Source organism: Hirundo rustica, chromosome 3 (genome assembly GCF_015227805.2).
Source record: "Hirundo rustica isolate bHirRus1 chromosome 3, bHirRus1.pri.v3, whole genome shotgun sequence".
Taxonomy (NCBI): Eukaryota; Metazoa; Chordata; class Aves; order Passeriformes; family Hirundinidae; genus Hirundo; species Hirundo rustica.
The window spans coordinates 89303053-89323056 of NC_053452.1; the positions used below are offsets into that span (position 1 = coordinate 89303053).

The 20004-nt window shown below is 34.9% G+C and overlaps 1 protein-coding gene across 1 annotated transcript in view; it reads left to right on the forward strand.

The window, feature by feature from the left end:
• The window catches only part of EYS (eyes shut homolog), a 718062-nt gene that overhangs the window by 31702 nt on the left and 666356 nt on the right, over positions 1-20004 (forward strand). The window contains 3 exon segments of the mRNA XM_040058168.2: positions 2725-2829; positions 3113-3252; positions 11328-11494. Of these exon segments, the coding sequence (XP_039914102.1) occupies positions 2725-2829; positions 3113-3252; positions 11328-11494 (412 nt within the window).

Below are 20004 nucleotides of genomic sequence, written 5' to 3' on the forward strand. Positions count from 1 at the left end.
TAATACCATAAATTATGCATTTCTCAGCAGTATTCAGATTCCAATAAATTTTACAACCATTCTGAGATACTAGATTTTCTTGACCTCATTGTGGTGGGAAAAAGTCATAAAGTTTGCTTAAATGATACAGCCAATAGAAGAATTTCAGATTTATAGCCAAATAATTCATAAAGCCTGTGGAGTTGCACTAATATTTATTCATAAGGTTTTCTTGGACAAGACAATTCCAACCTCTTGAATAAACATGAAAAAAAAATGATCCAAAATACTGAGTTGAGGGTTTTTTCCCACCATTTTTTCCTCCTGATTTTGCCTTCCACACCTCATTAAGGAAAAAAAAAAACAAATCAAATCCCACAATTCCTAGGAGATTGCAACTTCCTCAGCACATTCCGTTGCTTTTGGAATGAAAATATCTATGTGTTAGCATATCTTTTTGCTGGCCACTATTACAGAAAAAGTGTAAAAATGTCTTTCTAAAAGTATTGATCATGATGAAATCTCCCCAGAAATGCAAGTACTTTGGGTTACCACTTGAGACAATATGAACAGAGCAAATGACAGTCTTGTAAATGTAAGGTCAGGTTGCCTGTAGTTTCCCATATAATATTACATATTATAACAATAAATAGCAAGAAGTATCTAATTTCCTATTTTCCTATGTTTTCTGTTATTAGATATTACTTAAAAATGTTTTTCACTCAGTAAACTTTATAAATTAGAGTAAAATATAATCTTGGCTGTTAAAAATTTGATAGAAGTTATCTGTGGGCAGTTTTTAGGAGAAGAGTAAAATCATAAAATAAATATTAAAAATCCTTAAAAGCATGCTGGTTAACCTCTCTGTAAATACATGAGATTGCACTTGTGGTTCAGCACCCATTGGCCCAAAATAGAGGGTTTTGGCCAACAAATTGCAACATATTCCTGTTTGCATTAACAGAAGTCCGTAAAAAGCAGTCTTTATGTCTTAATTTGGTACTCTATTCCAGCATACTGAAAGAGAATGAAATTGGCAGAAAATACTGAAGGAGAGACACAGTCATTTTCTTAACAAATTTTATCCTATTTATTTGTGCTTTCCTGATTTCTCTAGCTTTATATCACAGGGACAAATTATTAGAAAATTTAAAACAATTTCTTTATTTGAAGTAAATGTATGTCCTTTTTTTTTTACATACAAGGGATTTCAAATAAAATACTAACTGCCGACTCAAAATTTTACAGGACATATTGTCTGATTTAAGAAAATATCCACATTTCTTGTATATTCCTCCCAAACATTTTTCCCCTACAGCTCTCCTATGTTTTCTTCTTAATCCATAAAGTAAATTAACACAGATTACAAACAAGTAGGTGGTAAAAACATCAGTAATTTACACTTATTGAATTTCCTGAAGTTTTCTTCTTCAAAATATCTCAAAATTCCTACAACTTCTCCTAGTTTTCTCAGCAGTAAAGTTTCTTTTTTTTCTCTCTTTTCTCTATTCTTTATCTTTTCTAAATTTGGAAACTGCTGCTCCTCACCAGAATTCCTGCCGTTAAAATAATAAATTTTAAAAAACAAAAAACAAACAAACAAACAAAACTAAACAAAGCACATCAATAACGAGGAAAAAAATCAATAATGTGTACACAAAAAAGAATAAAAAGTGAAAGTGCTTTGTTTCTGTCAAATCTACTTGTTTTCCAAGACTAATGGTAAACTTGATGGTCTTCCTTACTGATTCATATCACATTGCCAGGGATACATTTCTTTTCTCTACATTGTTTAAGAACTGTCCAGTTACAAGTTTAATTATTTTTTCCTGCTGGGCTAAAAACAGTTGTCAGCTAAATAGGCAAGTTGTTCAGTGAATCCCACTAAAGGTTACCTCAGATAAATGTGGACTAGTCTTTTCCTAGCCAAAACAGAGAAAATACATAATGAAATATATATATAATTGTTACCCTAGTTTTTCTGAGCCTTTTGATTTTCTTAAATAAAGTCAGATCTTTTTAGTTATTGTACAATATTAAGAGCAGTTTTCTACCTTTCCCACAGATGGAACATAAACAAATCCTTTGTTTTTCATTCTCTGTCCTTTGTTTGCATATTTCTAACCTGAAAACAATTGTAACTGACAATTGGTCTGGCCACTGAGGCTGAGGGGTGGAAACCCCAAAAAGCCAATCTTCTGCTAGACCCATAAATGTATAAAAAGTAAGAAATAAACAAACGGGCTCTCTTCTCTCCGCTCTCTCAGCTGGGAGCTGGATCAGAAGGACCTCTGCGAAAATCTCTTGTCTGCGTGTGACTGCTTTGTGTGTCTCGGTGACATATAATAGATTCAAAAGTCTTGAATAGATATCAGGGTTGACATATGCAACAGGAAAAAGAAGAAAATACAAAGGCATTACCTCCATTTCAATTAATTATTTCCAGGGAATATCCATTCTCTTCATCTTTGTATCCCCTTCTGGATGCATTCTAAATTGTTTCAAATGCTGAAAAAGTATTTTGGTTTCACCTTTTTTTAAAAAAGACTGAGATCTATTTTTCATATGCATAAGTGGAGCAAAAAAGAGTCCAAAAACATACAGAAGATCTTTAACCAATATTCCAGAAATCTTATTTAAATAAAGTTATTCTATCAATATTACTAATATGACTTAGGGTGTTTTCTCAGGAATGTTATATTAATTCCTAATATTTTTAGGATTTTGGTTTTTTCCCTACCTCAGGAGAACTCTGCGAGGTGCAAATTGACAACTGTGGCTCCAATTCATGTGAAAATGGAGGAACATGTACTGGCTATGAAGATCATTTTAAGTGCACTTGCCCTATAGGTGAGCCATTGGTAATTAATTTATTGGTAATTTATTGTATTTTCTAACAAAACAAATAAAATGTCATCCAAATATTTACGTTAAGAAATAGCAACATAAAAATAACAATGCATCTCAACATATGCAGTGAACATTTTTATGAAGAAAAGCACTTTTTGTCTTTGTTCAGGAAATAAAACTGCCAAATAACTCTAGTAGAGTGGTGTTAACTGCTAACACCCTGAACAGACATAATGTCAATATTCTGAATGAACTGTGATTAAACATTCTCTTTGTGGTGCAGGTTTTGAAGGTGAAAGATGTGAACTCGATATTGATGCCTGCCTATTCAACAATATAAGCTGTGCCCCAGGAGCACTGTGTATGGATAAATCTCATGGATTTAATTACACATGTTTATCACCATGTATTGGAAACACAGAGGTAGGATAAAGCAATATATATTTCCCCCCAGCATTTTTTGGGAAATCAAACAACTTACTTTAATAGCAGTGAGATGATGAAGCCTCATTTCTCATGGGTTTCCTGAACATAGTACTCATTCTTGATATATTCTCATGTTAATATTCTTTTTTTATGTGTAACTTATGCATGTAAAAGTGTGTGGTCTGACTAGTCTGGTCATTGTCCAACAAACTGTGTAATGTCTGAGCTCTGCCTTTCTTGTTCTTTATAGGTTTAGTCACTGAGTCACTAAATCTTTATAGGTTTAGTCACTGTCGCCTTCTGCTCTGTACTTGCTGCTGCTCTATTATGACACTTGAAGAACTTTAGGCAAAATCTCTTAACAATCTTTGATATGTTTAAAAGTTACCAGATAGAAGGCAGATGGTGCAGCAATGCACAGAAAGAACGACAAAAGTAAAAACCACATTCAATAACAAAAAAGCAAGACTAATAACACTTCAATAGGAGATGAAAATGCAGTTAGAAAAACATCTAAATTTGCCTTGCAAGTTCCTCTTTAATGCTCACAGCATGTGGAAATTAATACTACTTTTGCACTTTCAAAATTTTCTAGAAGAAATGCATTTGTTGTATCCTTCTCACTATCCTTTAATGACCTATTCAATTAAATTTGGGTAGGATTCATTCATATCAGGGTGGACGATGAGATTTTGGTATGGGTCAAACTAAAATACTGTTGCATTTTTTTATTATGATAGCTATTTTAAAAGCCCTGTACATAATGTTATATAGCCTTGCAAACAATTAAACAAACATGATAATGAGTGTTTTACAGCCTTTATCATTTCTTTTATTGAAATATATGCACCACACACATATACTATGCATAGTAAACAACATATTTACAAAGAACAATCAATATTTATATCACCTTGAAGTCCATGAGTAGACGCTTATCAGTGAATATGCAATACAGCACTGAAAAACTCACTGGCTCAGAGGTTTATACATAAATTGCTCAGCATCTGGTAAACTTTAACATTTTTATGATTTAAAGTGTCATAATGAGTGCAAATAAATTGTACGTGACATAGCATCATAATGGTGCAATTATCATTACGGCTAGTTAATATGGGAGGTAGAGGTGTGCCAAGGATGCTGATGGGAGATAGTAATATGTTTTTCTGTAATACTTGTTTTAAATCCCTCAGACATATTTAATTTATTCATACAAACATTTCATAGACTGTCATAAATGTCATATGGGAAAAAAAGTAATTTTACATATAAATATATCTCTCAATATACACTCACTGTATGAGATGCTTGATTTGGGCATAATGTGAATAATTAGTAGATTATCTAATGGGAAAAGGAATAGAAAATAAAATCATGGATTTATATACTTGAGTTTTACCTGTTTTCTTAGCTAATTTGATAAAATTAAATCATTAAAATCATTAAAATGATATCATTGCCTTATTGGAAGAAACAAAGGCTGTATTCAAAAATTATTTTACTACATTTCTAAAATTAAAGATTAATATTTTTCAATTTTCATTATTCATCATTTAATTCTTAATTTATTTCTTGTGGATGGGAAATAAGTATATATTTTTTGCATCCTTTCATTTCTTTTACATTACCAACAGTACCTCAGTTATGCAGAACTGCTATACCTCTGTGTATTCAGCAAAATACATTGAAAAGAATGCTACTATTTGTAATATTTTCCTTATGACCAAAATAAATGTAATTAATTGGGGCTCTTTTATCTCTGTGTATATATATACATACATATACATATACATACATATACACACACATATACATACATACACACACATATATACATATATGTAGTGATTTCATGTTCACTAAATTCTGATCTTAGTACTTACTCTTTTTCTGTGGGAGAGAGACTAGGAGAAAAGCAAAGCAGGATCAACCTTAAAATGAACAAATAGTTTTATAAACACACACTAAATAAAATGGAAATAGAAAGCTGGGAAAAAAAACTAAAACAAAACAGAATGAAACTCCAAAAAAACCTCTTCCCTCCCCTAACAAACTGTTAACTTTCCTACAAAACAACATGAAGAGACAAAACTTGTAATTTTCAGTCAGTTTCACCATATGACAATAGTCTTTCATCAATTCTTTAGGAAGAGTCTCTCTTAGAGTCACAGATCCCACTGACAACCTAGAACAGTTCTCTTGTGGGTTTTCTAACTGTCACAAAAACAGCTGCCTGGAGAAACCTGCCTTTGTGACCCCGAAACATTAGCAGGTCCCTAAGCTGCTTATGGGTCATGGGTCTTAGACTTTTGCATACTGAGGTGTTACCATTTAAAAATGGTAACATCTCAAGCTACAGAGATATCTTCTCACTGCATCACTGGCACACAGGGCTTCTCATTTCTATCTCTGTTCAAGCATCTTATAGGATTAATATCACTTAGTCCAGCAAAAACACCTTTGCTCAAATCCACACACAAATCTAAACAATCATCTCCCCAAATGCATATAATTCCCATGATTTAAAGGAATGATCTAAATATAGAGTTCATTTCCATGGCTCAAATAAGAATGGGATGACAAACTCTTCAACCCTCTGTCCCAATAGTCTTTTCACTTTTGCTCTACTGATTTCATGTTGTTTCTTCTTTATGTTCACTCTGTCCTTTTCTTTTCTCTCTCAGAGAAGGGTCACACTCTGGAAGCTTCATGTTGCCAGGAAAGGGTTAAATCTGCTCGCAGTCTTTGTCTCTCTCTCTCTGTAGCTCCTGGTCTTAGATGTTCAAGGCCGCGCTGGTGAGGGAGGAAGAACTCACAGAGAAACATCAGAGACCAGAGCACCCGGGCAGTCCGGAATCACAAAAAAACCCCAGGCAGGATCATAAATGCCTTTTCAGCCCACCCCTCGATGTAAATTGGGGTGGCCTCAGCCTAAATGGTGCCCATAGCTCTTATCAGGGGCCCAGCAGAGATCTCTCCCTGCTCCAGGGAAGTTTGGAGAAAGTAGTTGTTGTAAAGCAGCAACCTCTCCTTCTCCCCGGGACCCGGGAGCTGATGGAATCCGGCCAGGCCTCAGGCCAGCTCCCCACAAAGCAGGGGGAAGCAGCAGGCTCAACTCGATGTTACCTGTCTCTCTCTCTGGCCAAAGGAAAAATGAAAAGACCCACCTACAGGAAATCAAGTGGCTTTATATGGTAATTCCCAAAGTCATAGCCAACAATGTTCAGTGGTCAAAACAGACGCCAATATTCCAACTAACCCTCTGATAGGTCCCTGTCCTTTCTAAAGCAATTCCCAGGTCCTGACCTAGAGAATCATTCTACATTCCTCTTTTACTAAAAAACCAAAATGTACCAACCCATGACATTATGTAAATATAAAATTATATTAATGCATTAAGGTTTTTTCTTTCCCAGCCCCAAAATTAACACACTCAGTTGTTTTTAATTTCTTTTTTTCCCCCCAAACAAATATTTTAAAAAATGAGGTGAACAGATTAAGATGGGATATATTCATTCAAACTTCAAAATCTAATCTTAACTTTTCAATTAGTTCGTTTGCTTACTCTGGACCAAGAGTTATGAGGGAACTTTAAATAAATCAAAATTTTGTCATCATGAGTGACTTCCAACAGGACCAAATTTATCTACTTGGTGTTCTAATGCTTTTTCTTCTGTAATGTACTCAGGTAGATATGAAAAGGAATAAAGAAAAAACATTTCATACTCAATATATGCTACAAATCTTAATATTTTTATCAATAGAAAGTCATAGAGAATTGATAAGATTATTCATAATAACAAATAATTGTAGTGCAACATGATAGGTCTAAATAATAGAATACAGAAGCATAAAACAACCCAGGTTGCAAGGGATCTCATAAGACCATCTAGTCCAACCTTTCAAGGAAAAGTAAGCCTTGGATAGATTATGAATCACATTTTGAAAACCCCCAGTGATGGATGTACTGCATCCCTGAATAGTTTACATGCCTTGAAAGTCCACCTGTTACCAAACAATCACAATTGTGATTAATAATGATCACAGTTCTAAGATGTTCTGGGCCCCTCACTTCAAGAAAGATATTGAGGTGTTGGAGTGTGTCCAGAAAAAGGCAATGGAGCTGGTGAAGGGTCTGGAAAGTAAGTATTATGTGGGGCAGCTGAGCAAGGTGAGGTTGTTTAGGTTGGAGAAAAATAGTCTCAGGGGAGACCTTATCCCTCTGAACAACTACATGAAAGGAGGTTGTAGCTAAGTGGGGGTTGGCCTCTTCTCCCAGGCAGCTAGTGACAGGACTAGAGGATATAGCCTTGAGCTGTGCCAGAGGAGTTTAAAGCTGGATATCAGGAAGAATTTCTTCTCAGAAAGGGCTGTTAAATTTTGGAATAGACTTCCCAGGGAGGTTGTGGAGACACCATCCCTGGAGGTGTTCAAGAAACAACTGGATATGAGACCTAATGTTATTGTTTAGCTGAAATGGTGGTGTTCGATCAAGGGTTGGACTCAAAAATCTTGATGATCTTTTCCAGCCTAATTCTGTGATTATATGTGTGATTACTTTTTAGTGGCTAAAGCTACATGTTAATTAAGAATGTTATTGCTTCCATTAAAACACTTCTTTTTCAAAATTCTGTCAGCAAGCTTGAAAAATCATTTCCTTTAGCTCTTACTATGAAAAACTTGAAAGGGCAACCACAAACTACGGGAACTGCAAGATGTTGACCAATTGTTATTGTTTTTTAAAAGGAAGCATAGGAATTAAAAAGTACTTTTCAATTATTTTTCATACTCTTTTCAATTTTAAGATGGAAACAGATGCACTTAGCAGACATGGACTTGGTTCCTCAAAAATAATTCCCATATGAGTTAGGAACTAAACCACATCTGAAAGTTCCTCTCTGTCTACAGCTTTATAATACTGAAGTTTATTTAACCCCATCTGCATATTTTACTTGAAAATTTTCTCTATGAGCCAAGATCCCATATTGCACTTGTCAAGACCATAGTTCAAACATTTTCAATGGAAATATGTACATGCTCAATATATATTTAGTGTTGAGAGGAGCTGCCACTTCCATGTTTGTTCTGGTCCTTACATGCTGTGCATTTTTACAGTTTCCTCATCTGTAAAAGTAAGGCAATTCCTGTTTTCATTATCTTTTAGACAAACATTTTATCTAGTTGTTTATTGTACCACTGGTCTAGGAAACCATATAGGGCACATTAAATAAAATATTACTTCTGGAAAAATTTGAATAGTCAGGTACAATTGACTTTGCACTAATAAAACCTGAAGACTGTAGTAAAATTATATGCTTGGGGGAAGATATATATACACGTGTGGTTTTTTAATATAAGTAAAATGAAGTTTCTTTCAAACTGCAGAGAATTCCATGAAATGTGAGATGAAAGAGGGGCTGGAAATAATGACTGTTGTCTCATCTTGAGCATTTGACAACATATGATGTTTAGAGAAGAGACAGATATATAGTAGGGTTATTTCCCTCAATTCCTGCAAAGGAGAATAAAATCCTCTAAGGACTAATTATCTAAGGACTTTATTCCCTAGCTGAAATAAAATCTCCTGGTTGATTTTGGAAGAAAGTGATTCTTACATTTTATCACGACTACATAAAAAGGCAGATTTGTGCTAAAGTAGTTGCCGTAGACAGAAGTTTGATGGTCAGACTGATGAGAATAGACCTGTTTATGGTCTGTTGAAACATAAGATTTGTATTTAAATACATTCCAGAGCTTTCATTTCAATTTAAATGCTTAGATTACACAAACATTTTAAAGGGTAGCACCTTTCTTCACAGTATAAAGTATCAAAACCACGTAAGAATAAATTAAACATAATGTTTTGGCAATATTGAAATATTTGGCTTAATTGCCTAAGGTTTTCTGGATTATTTTCTTGAGTACAAGCTTATTTGACCTATATGAGCATTGAGAAAATAATAAGTGTCAGGAAAAAAAACAGCAAAACCATATAAATACAAAAGTAAGAAAACACATAAAAATAATAAAAAAGGAAGATAACTATTCCCATACCATACACACAGAAGGGGTTTTCTACACTTATACTGAACTGTATTTTTCTTCAAGATGTTGTTACATTGAATAAGTATCCCAAGGTAACTCTAAAATTCAGTACAGGAAGCATAACAAAAATCTCTTCATTTTAAGGTTAATTTAAAACTTAATCAAAGACAAATGAATATTAGAATATTTCTGCCAAGCACTGTTATTATTACAAATCTTAATGACATTTTAAAGAGATTCAGACTCAATCAAACTGAAGTACTAGTGCATTAACTCATCTTCTAGACACCATTTTCTTTAAAAACCAATTGATTAGAAGGAGGAGTCTTAATTGCTTTGAAATGAATATGTAGTTATCTGTCTTCATACTGGCAAAATTTTCATGGAAATGAAAATAGAACCTAAAAGTAAAATGAGGAAAGGACCATTAATTCAGACTCATACCTTTCTGTAATTTTTGAAGAATACAGGAAATACTGGTTTAGTAAGTAAAATTAGCAATTAAAACCAAAAAGGAAAATAGCTGTTCCAGTCTTAATTTACTAATCTTTCAATATCTGCAATTTGAAAATAAAGCAGCTTCTTATTTTCCCACAGCATAGATGTAATTTATAAACATATAAAATATTCAAGGATAGATTAAATCAGCATTGTAATTAAAATGAAAGAAAATTCCAGATAGCCACATATTAACCTAAATTATACAACATAGGAACAATTCCTCTCCTCTTTCAATGGAAAAATAACAGTCTACTTCACTATTGTCCGTCCTAAAACAAGTACATTTTAAGGGCAGTTGTAAAATGGCACCGTTAAATTAAAACATAAATGCCTTTTACCAGCTAAACAAAAAATTGATATATTGAATTAATAACATTCAGTATTTTAGGTTCTTGGAGATGTATCTTTTTGAGTATTACAACATAAAAATATTAAATAACCATATTTATTACCAAGGCCTTATTACATTAAACTCTTGGGGAAAAAAATTCAACACATAAAAAAACCCCTCTGTGTATGAGGTGGTTTGACCTGGGTCAGATACCAGGTGCCCATCAAAGCCACTCCATCAGTGCCTTCTGTAAATGGACAGGGGAGAGAAGATTATGAGTTGAGATAAGGACAGGGAAATAGCACTTAATGATTACTATCACAGGCAAAACAGATTTCACTTTTGATTAACAAAATCAGAACAGGATAATTAGAGCTAAATCAAATCTTAAAAGAACCTTCCCCCCTTCCATCCCTCCTTCCCAGGATTAAACTTATTCCAAATTTTCTACATCCTCTTCCCTACAGTGGTGTAGGGATATGAGGAACGAGAGTTATGGTCAGTTCATCATATGTCAGTTTTGCCACTGCTTCCTCCTCAGAGAGAGGAATCTTTCCCCTGCCCCACAGTAGGTTCCTTCCCATGGGAGACAGTCCTCCACAAACTTTTGCAGTGTGAGCCCTTCACAAGGGGCTTCCTGATCTGTTACAGTGTGGGTCTCTTCCACAGGATGCAGTCCTTCCGGAACAGGCTGCTCCAGCATGGGTCTCCCACAGGCTCACAACCTTCTTTTGGGCATCCACCTGCTCTGGCATGGGTCTCCTCCAAGGGTTTTAGGTGGATCTCTTCATCCCCTGGCCCTCCATGGGCTGCAGGGACACAGCTGCTTCACCATGGGCTGCAGGGGAATCTCAGCTCCGACACCTGGAGCACTTCCTGCCCTTCCTGCTGCAGTGACCTTGGTGTCTGCAGAGCTGTTCCTCCCGCATGTTCTCACTCTGCTCTTCTCTGGCTGCAATTACTTCTGTGAAATAAGCTTTTCCTTCTTCTTAACTCTGTTACGCCAAGGCTCTACCACCATCACTGATGGGCTTGACCTTAGCCAGCAGTGTGTCCATTGTGGAGCTGGCTGGCATCTGTCAGGCACAGGAGAAGCCTCTGGCAGCTTCTCAGAGAAACACCTCTATAGCCTCCCCCACTACCAGAACCTGACCACTCAAACCCAGTACACCATATTTGTAATTCTCATCTTCAGGTATGTGCAAATGGAGGTAGTTGCTTCTACGATGAAGAAAATCAGAGATCTCACTGTGTCTGTGCTCTTGGATGGACTGGAAACACATGCCTTGAGAACATTAATGACTGTGAGATAAACCAGTGCCAACATGGAGCCACATGTGAAGATGGAATTAATAAATACAGGTACTTACATGTTGCTTTCTGTACAAGCCTTCATAAAGTGTTTTATGCCACATGAAGATATTTTGAGTTTCAGAAAGAATTACAAATTGTGTTGTTAATGCAGTAATATAATTTTCATATCAAAAAATGCCATGGAATATTAATTTTCAATAAGGATGTACATTCTGTAAAATGGTGTACTCTGAAGTGTTCCAAGAAGGAATCACAAATATTCCTCTCAAAGAAATTAAACCAACTATGGAGAATCTCACATAAACAAATAATATTTTTAATAAATAACAAACACTTTTTGAGCCTGGACTCTCTCATAGAGTGTATTATTAAATTTTGAATGATAATTTATTATCATTTCATTTATTGAAAAGAATGTAAAATACGTGTTCTCCTTAGTGAGCTGCAATATGCTATAGATATTCGAAAATGAGATTTTATAAAATATGGTTAAAAAATAAATGGGTAAATTTTTGTTTAGTAAACAGAGTTAATCTGTTCTTATGAGATCTGAATTATTTATCTTTCTTCTACAAAATCCAGAATAAATAAAACTTCTCCATAATATTTGTAAATGTATTTTGAAAGACATTATTCTATGCTGCGACATGCCCTAGTTAGAAGCACTGTAATTAGTATGCTTTTAGTGTTTCTACTTAGAAAAGATTGCAATAGTGCACAAAACAAAAATAGAAGCAATTAAAGATTTTTTCAACTTCACTTCTGTTTTTAAAGTATCTTCTTTAAAAATAACTGAAAACATCAAGTAGGCGTATTTGGTGATGGAGGAAAGTGATTGATTCTCAGTATACAGAGCTAAAGGAGTTTTTGTCAAAGAATCCTTACAAAGTAAACATCCTTCCTTTTTTCCACCTTGCAATCAGCTCTTGTTTCAAATTACTGGACCATATTTTGGCACGTTATTTAAGTGTTAAATCTTTGGCTTTCCTTTCTTTATCAGGAAAATAATTCTGAGAGAAGTACAAAGCCATGTTTACATTACAAAATCCACTAGCATTTCCTGAAAAATTAGTAGTTCTGAAGGCATCTGGAAATGAAGAACTTTTGATTTTAACTTGCTAATCCAGACTCAGTTTTCTGAAAGAAAACACTTAATTCTTACTTTTTGAAAAACAAACTAAATTGACAGATCAGTCTGTTTATCTAAGGAACAGGAAAACATACCATTAAGGTCTGAATCTCATATGGTTGGTTTTGTTAGCAGAAAACTTCACCCCAAAAGAACACAACTGGTAATTTTGTCAAGACAAAGTGCAGCATGTTTACTGCATAATGCCTGCTCTGTTCAAAGAGTATGGTTATTTCTCAATCACGGTGATGCTTTTTTTTTTAATAATTAAACTATGCCTGCCTTAAAAATAATGATGTTCCCCAAGATATCGTGTAGCAAGTGAAAAAAAAAAAAAAAATCCCCTTCCCAATGCACAATTAAAAAAAAAGAATACAAGAGGAAATGTTGAATGTAAGTGCACCCACCTTTTCTAAAGAATTGTAATTGCATGTCTGTCCTAAAATGGGCATAATTTTTTATTAAGGAATTTATCAAGAGCTGTATTTGATGCAAAGCAGTTTCAGGAAGACATAAGAAAATTGTCAGGAGAACATATGGAGAATCAAATATATAAGAGTCATAAAGAATGCTATAGAGATCCATTTTAAAAATTATTACAACCATTCAAAATTCAAACCTCTCTTAATGAGGGCAGAAGATAAAGATATGCCAAAATTATATATATATTAGATTTTATTCACATAAAATTATTATAAAACTCTAGACATTTCTCTTAGTTAAAGAATCTTAAATTTTATATTATTAAATTTTGCTCATAATGCATTTTTCTAGTGGTAGTTTGATATAGCAATGCTAACACAAGGAGATCACAGAAAATATCCAGCTCTGATTCAAGAACATCCCCTTCTTTTAAGATCTCAGGTTTTGCATGTCTTTTTTTTTTTTTTTTTTTTTTTTTTCTTTTTTCCTCCTGGATGGGAAATAAGTAGTCAACTGAATTAAAAGTTTCTAACTTTTTGTCTCCTTATCATGGCATGTTCTTTTTCTCTCCCATTTTGAAATTACTGTTCCAGACTGTAGTGTCATATAGAGGTAAATTTATGCAGAGAATTTCCTTTGAGTTCAGATTGGGGAATTGCTCTAAGTGAAAGGGGGCGGGGGGCGGAGGGAGTGGTGTTAAATTTTTATATAGTATAATTCTCTGCAAAGGTGTATACTAAGAGCCTCATAATTACAGCAAGAAGTCTTAAGAGTTTTACTCCTTTGGTTTAGTGAGCCTTTCTTACAACTGAAGTGGCCCCAATCACAGTGACAGAAAACCTGTAACAAATTCAAATTAATTGTTGCACTTCCAGCTGTGTCTGTGCTGTTTGCAATATCATGAAGTAAGTCAATCAGCATGTCTTTAAAATGATAACATTAAAGAATTACTGCTCTTGCCACTGGGTGGGTGGTGCAGCTATCAGTATAAATGTGGCAGATACCATGGAGTAGACTAATTGCATCCACATGCCAAAACAATATTTTGACCTTCAGTTATATATACCTAGAGGAAAAAAATGACCCGTAAGATTCATTACCTCAGTAAATAGACTATGTTTCTACATTAAAAAGAAAATAATAATAATAATCTTTCCAGTCTAAAGAACCTGTATTGTTTGATTATGTTCTGTGTAGGAGAAGAGAGAACTGATTTAACAAGACTACATGAGAAGCATTTAATGAATAATTAAAGTGAAAGAGACCTTCAAGAAGTATAACCTCCTGTTTTGAAATACAAGGGGAAATTTATTACTCTGTTTTCTTCACCCTTGTAAAAATTTTTCTAGTCAAGATCACATTTTGGACAACCAAGATCCTAACTGAAATAAGACAACACAACTAACCAAGATCCTAACTGAAATAAGTAACAACAGATACTTTACTACTGTCTATTCAGTGGAAAGGAACTACAGAGTGAGAAGACACACTTTAAAACTTGATGTAGTTTCCATTACCTGTCCTGTTTCCCTTCAGTCCCGTGTGTTCAGATGAAGTTCTGCATTAATCACAGCCCCAGGAAAGCCCAGCAAGAAGGACTGAGAACTGTTAGATTATGACTTTTGAGGCTGTACTGTAGAATTTACCACTGTTTAAAAGGTCACGATGAACTAATATATTTTAAAAATGTATTTTAGTCAATAGATATAGCTCTGATATCAGCATTTCATTAGTTTTTATGCAGGACAATGTCTCATTAATAAATTAGTTTTGCTCAGTGGTAAAACTTGAATTGCCAACACATTCTTCAGTATTCAGTATACAAATTTCAGTGCATACAATTAAATTATTTATCTCAGTATAAAAGAGTAAAGGGACACATTGTAGAGTAAAATGCTTTAGAATATGAAAGGCTTCTTCGCACGATGCCAGCAAGATTGTGAAAAGTAAACATAATTTAGATAATTTCTGAGTATCACAAAATTTAAAGGTTCTATTATTTTATTCATCCTCGACTTTTTCCATTTTCTTCCAGCTGGGTAAATTGAGCTGTTTGATTAGATTTTTTTTTTCTTTTTTAACATCTAATTTTCTTTTTACAAGTTTATTCATCCCATCCCATATATGCAATTTGTCTGCAGGACATAGGTGGCAGTGCCATATAAAGTTAGTACTGTGATATACAGTTTTCTGCAACAATAACAGGCTTCTTCCTCTAGAGAAACAGGAGAAATACTTTTCCTCACCTTTCTACAGCTCGAGAAGATTGGTGAATATCTGCCACAATTTCTTAGGGAATACCTCTGCAATAAGTTATACAACAGCTTTTCTGCTGGGAATAGAGATGCATATAAAAAGTCAAAGTGAAATTAAATAACTTTTTCAACCAGGTATGTGTGTACAGTTCACATTTCAGTAGTAAAAAGGGATAATTAATACTGAACAATTGTGGCTAAGATGCTTGGACTAATACTAATACATATATATACGTGTATATATATATAAGAATGACAAATATTAAGAAAACAAAGTAGAGGGATTCTGGGAAGTCTTTGCTGATTCCAGGCATCAGTGCTCCTATATGCCTCTTGCATCAACATAGAAAATAGCTAGGTCATCTCTAGCAAAGGTTAGCATGCACACATTTTCAGTTTGATCTTTGGCTTTTTGCAGTAATTTTAAAGATTCATTTGATGTGCACAGTTATTTACTCAATAACACAAGTCACACTACATCTTTAGTTCAAGCAGTTTATGATGACAGCTTGACAGCTACCCTGCCTGGACTGACCAGCACCAACTGACTTACCCTAACATGTGCTCTTTGAGACTGTTAGTGAAAAAATGTTAGTAGAAACACATTGCATCTAAGCCATAGCCATTCACATTTAAGCAACACATTCCTTCTTAGATTAAATTCCATACCTATCTTTGCATCCCCATTTAATATTCATTTCACAAGAATATCAAATTATCATGCATCATTAACTATGTTTAGGCTCTGGAGTAGTAATATGCAATCATCTGCATGATATGTGTGGGAGCACAGTAATCCTAAAATGACTTGTGTTTTCTACTCTCTATTAAAATCCATGTTTGCAGCAAAAGCATTGAGGTGTTTGTTTTCTCACTTAGTATCCCTTACCCTCAAAATCTTGCTGTGGATGGAAGAGGACATACATGAAGCTAAGAAAGTATTGGGTTTTCCCATTACTGCTAACACAAAACCTTTTCATATGCTGTTCTCTGGTGCCATGCTTCTGCTTTCACCATTCCCCCATTTTGTAAGGCTGACATTTTAGTCCTCCTTAATTAAGAAAGGGGCTGGGATGTGGTCATTAGCATCTCCTGGTCTCTGCTGGGATATCGCACACACACTCACACACACCAAATGGGCCATCCCAGAGCTGAAGCTGGAACAGGAGAGGCAGGAGTTACTGACTCCAGCACAGGGAGTGACACCTAGATAGGCCATGGAGATGCTGAGCCCCTGTGCTGAGATGCCAGTGCACAGCCAGGTCGTCCCTCTGATAAGGGCAAAATACAAGTTCCCTGAGCTAGAAATATACTTACAAATGGAAATTCCGGTATTGTATATATCTGTATGTATATATTTATTATTATTTTTTATTTTAGAGAAATATTTATACTTCAAAGCAAATAAGACTGAAAATCAATCCATGCCTCAAAGCTTTTGATATCATGCTCAGTATTTTAGTGCCGCTAAAGAAAATAAGAAGATATTGAATTATAATAAAAATATAATAATAATTACAGCAATAATAATAATAGTATACAGCACCTAATTATGCGTTTTTAAGAGATAATTCGTGCTAAATTAAAAGACATCCAGGTATAATTTCACCTTGAAAAACAGAGCACATTTAATTCTCACCTGTTTTTAATTTCTTCAGACACCAAAGCATTGAAAAATAAGATATTCATGACATCATTGCTTGTAGTATGAAATCAGAAGTATGAAACTGAAACTAGAAGATTCTGCATCACATCTATTTCTGTGTAGCTCTTTTGCAGCCTCTGAAGATAAGCTATACAACTAGTAATAGTCAGGAAATGACAGAAAATTCTTCATCCTCCCATTCTTGTTAAGAAGAGCTCTATGTTAAATTTTCCATTCAATGCTAATGATAATAACCAATTTTCAAAGAATGATTGAATAGTTGAATTTTTACAGTACACACACTGCTTTTTACTGTAAAAACAAATTAAGGAACTAAAGTGATTAACTGAAACAGAAAGATTAATATGACTGTTTACTATATTATTGTAGGTAGATTCAGAAAATGTGCAACTAAAGGTAACGAAAAGCACACCTGCTTTTAATGTTTAAGCATAATGAACTTTTATGCAAGTCAAAATTTATATTTAGCTATGTTGTAAATGAAATCGACCAAATTCGATAAATCAAAATTTGGAATTTTTATTGTGAGACAGAATAACAGTCTCGGACAGCTACAATTAAAAGGACAGCGTCGAGCCCGGGGTCGCCACTGGGTGAACAATGATAACACACTCTGTCAGTTTGTTACCCCCCAAGTTCACATTTTGGGTTTGCAGCAGTCTCTTTTTATACACTGGATGGCGGAGAGAGGCTCGGGATTTCGACGGTCCTTCCTCCGAGGCATCTTCATTAAACATGCAGGTTTCAGTTCTAAGAGTCTGAAAGGATCAGCGGAGGAGGACAGTGCTGTTAATGGTCGGGTCCAGGTGTGGTGTGGAGATGTTAATTCCAGCCGGAGACTATTTAGATACGGATATGATACAATCATCGGGTCCTCCGGGCTATCATCCCCGTTTTCTGTTGCCTTTTGTTTCTTTTCAACGATTCCTGGCAGTGACAGTTTTCTGTCCTCCTTTCTGGTAATTCCAATCAAGCTTTCCTCATGTCCCTCCCATGCCTTTTCAGGCTAGAGAAATTCTTGTATTTTATTAAGCCACCTTCCCCTGAGTTAACTCACAAAATGCTATTTTAAACAAAACTTAACTTCCAACATGCTAGTTTATACAGAACTTATACTTATATAGTTTGTATTACATTTTATATTCTATTAACACGAATTAACTTTAGGACATATATTACATTCCTTTTTAATGATTCCCAGCAGAGGCATGTTTGTGTCTCCCTTTCTGGTAATTCCAATCATGTTTTGTCTCGTGTCCCTCCCCTGTCTTTTCAGGCAAGAGAAATTCCTGTACCTTTACTGAGCTACTTTCTTCTGAGTTAACTCATAGCATATTGGATTAAAACAAAACTTATACTTATAGGGATGGTATTACATTTTATATCTTTTAACACGAATTAACTTTAGGACATATATCACAGCTATAAATGTGAATGTGTAACACCACCTGCACCCAAGCCAAACACAGTCATTCACTCCCACACCAGCAGGATGGAGAAGAGAATTGGAAAGGTAAAAGTTAGAAAACTCATGGGTTGAGATAAAGACATTTTAATAGGAAATGCAAAAGCCATGCACACAAGCAAAGCAAAACAAGGAATGAATTTGCTGTTTCCCAAGGGCTGGCAGGTGTTCAGCCACGTCTAGGAGAGCAGGGCCCCATCACATAACAGATACTTGGGAAGATAAATGCCATGGGTCACAATGTCCCTCACTTTTTCCTCCTTTCCCACACCTTATATACTGAGCATGATGTCATGTGATATGGAATATCCCTTAGGTCAGTTTGGGTCACCAATCTGGGCTGTGTCTCCTCCCAGCCTCCCATGCAGCCCCAACTTCCTCATCAGGCTGTCAGTGCGAAAAGCATCAAAGGCCTTGGCTCTGTGTAAGCCTTGCTCTGCAATTATGAAAACATCTCTATAATTAATTAACCCTCTTTCCAGTATAGATTTGCAACTGTGGGTTGAAACCAGAAGAATATGAATACTAGCCACTGTGAAGATTAGTTCTACCCCATCCAAAACCAGCAGAGTAAAGTAACTGTGGGATATTTTTGTGTACTCCATTCCTTTAAAAATGAGAAACGGAATCAGCTGAAGCTCTCAAGAGAAGGCAAAGATTTCCTGTTTGCTAAGAAGTGACTGAGGCTGGAAGAGAGAATACAACAGCTATGTATACTTGAGTCGTTACTGTAGTATCAATGGATCTTTAGAGCAAAAATGGTGGTGATGAAGCGCTCCCAACCACACTAAATGAGATATGGAGGGCTTACTTCAAGCAAGCTCTATTTTGGTCCATGAACTAAAAGCCCATTTGCAGTTGGTGTCCATTAGCTGTACTCCAAGGCACACGGCTCCTGATTTAGTTTCCATATGTCTACCGCAAAAAATGCAGGCACGCCAAACAAGGAGGGAAGCAAAGAGCCACATGAGCATTCACTTCTGTTAAAAATAAAGGAAAAATACTCTTTCTGCCAGACGGATCGATAGAGAAAATTACTATAATCAAGGCTTCTTTAGCTTGTTAGTTCTTTCCATCTTCTCGATAGCACCTCTATGGGTCAAGAATATGCATTATTGTAAAATTACCTCCTGTGTGAGGACACCTCTGGACATGTTAAGGAGGGGAACAATCAAAGAATATATTGTACAAGGGATTTTCTAATTTTATGAGACATAGGTCAACTATGAGCTAATCCAGATTTGTTTTCATTCACACAGCAAAACAAAACAAAAAGGTAGAAAAGGTAACATGAAAAAGTAACCTCCAGCCTTATACAATTTAGATGTCTGTCTAAATTTTGGAAAAAATACACTGAACAATTTCTAGAAAATATACTGAACAATAGCTATAGAATTCTACAGATTTTTTTTTTTTTTTTTTTTTTTTTGGTAACAAAATTGTAACTTTTGTTGCTAATGATAAAGCACTTTTATCCTGATTTTATAGCCAAACAGGTTGTAATATTGTTTCTTCTTAGACATATTGTAGCAAGTAACCATTTTTTCAGAAAAAACCCAACAACTTTAAAATGCATAATACTCATATTTATAAGACATTTCTATTTCAATATTTTCATTT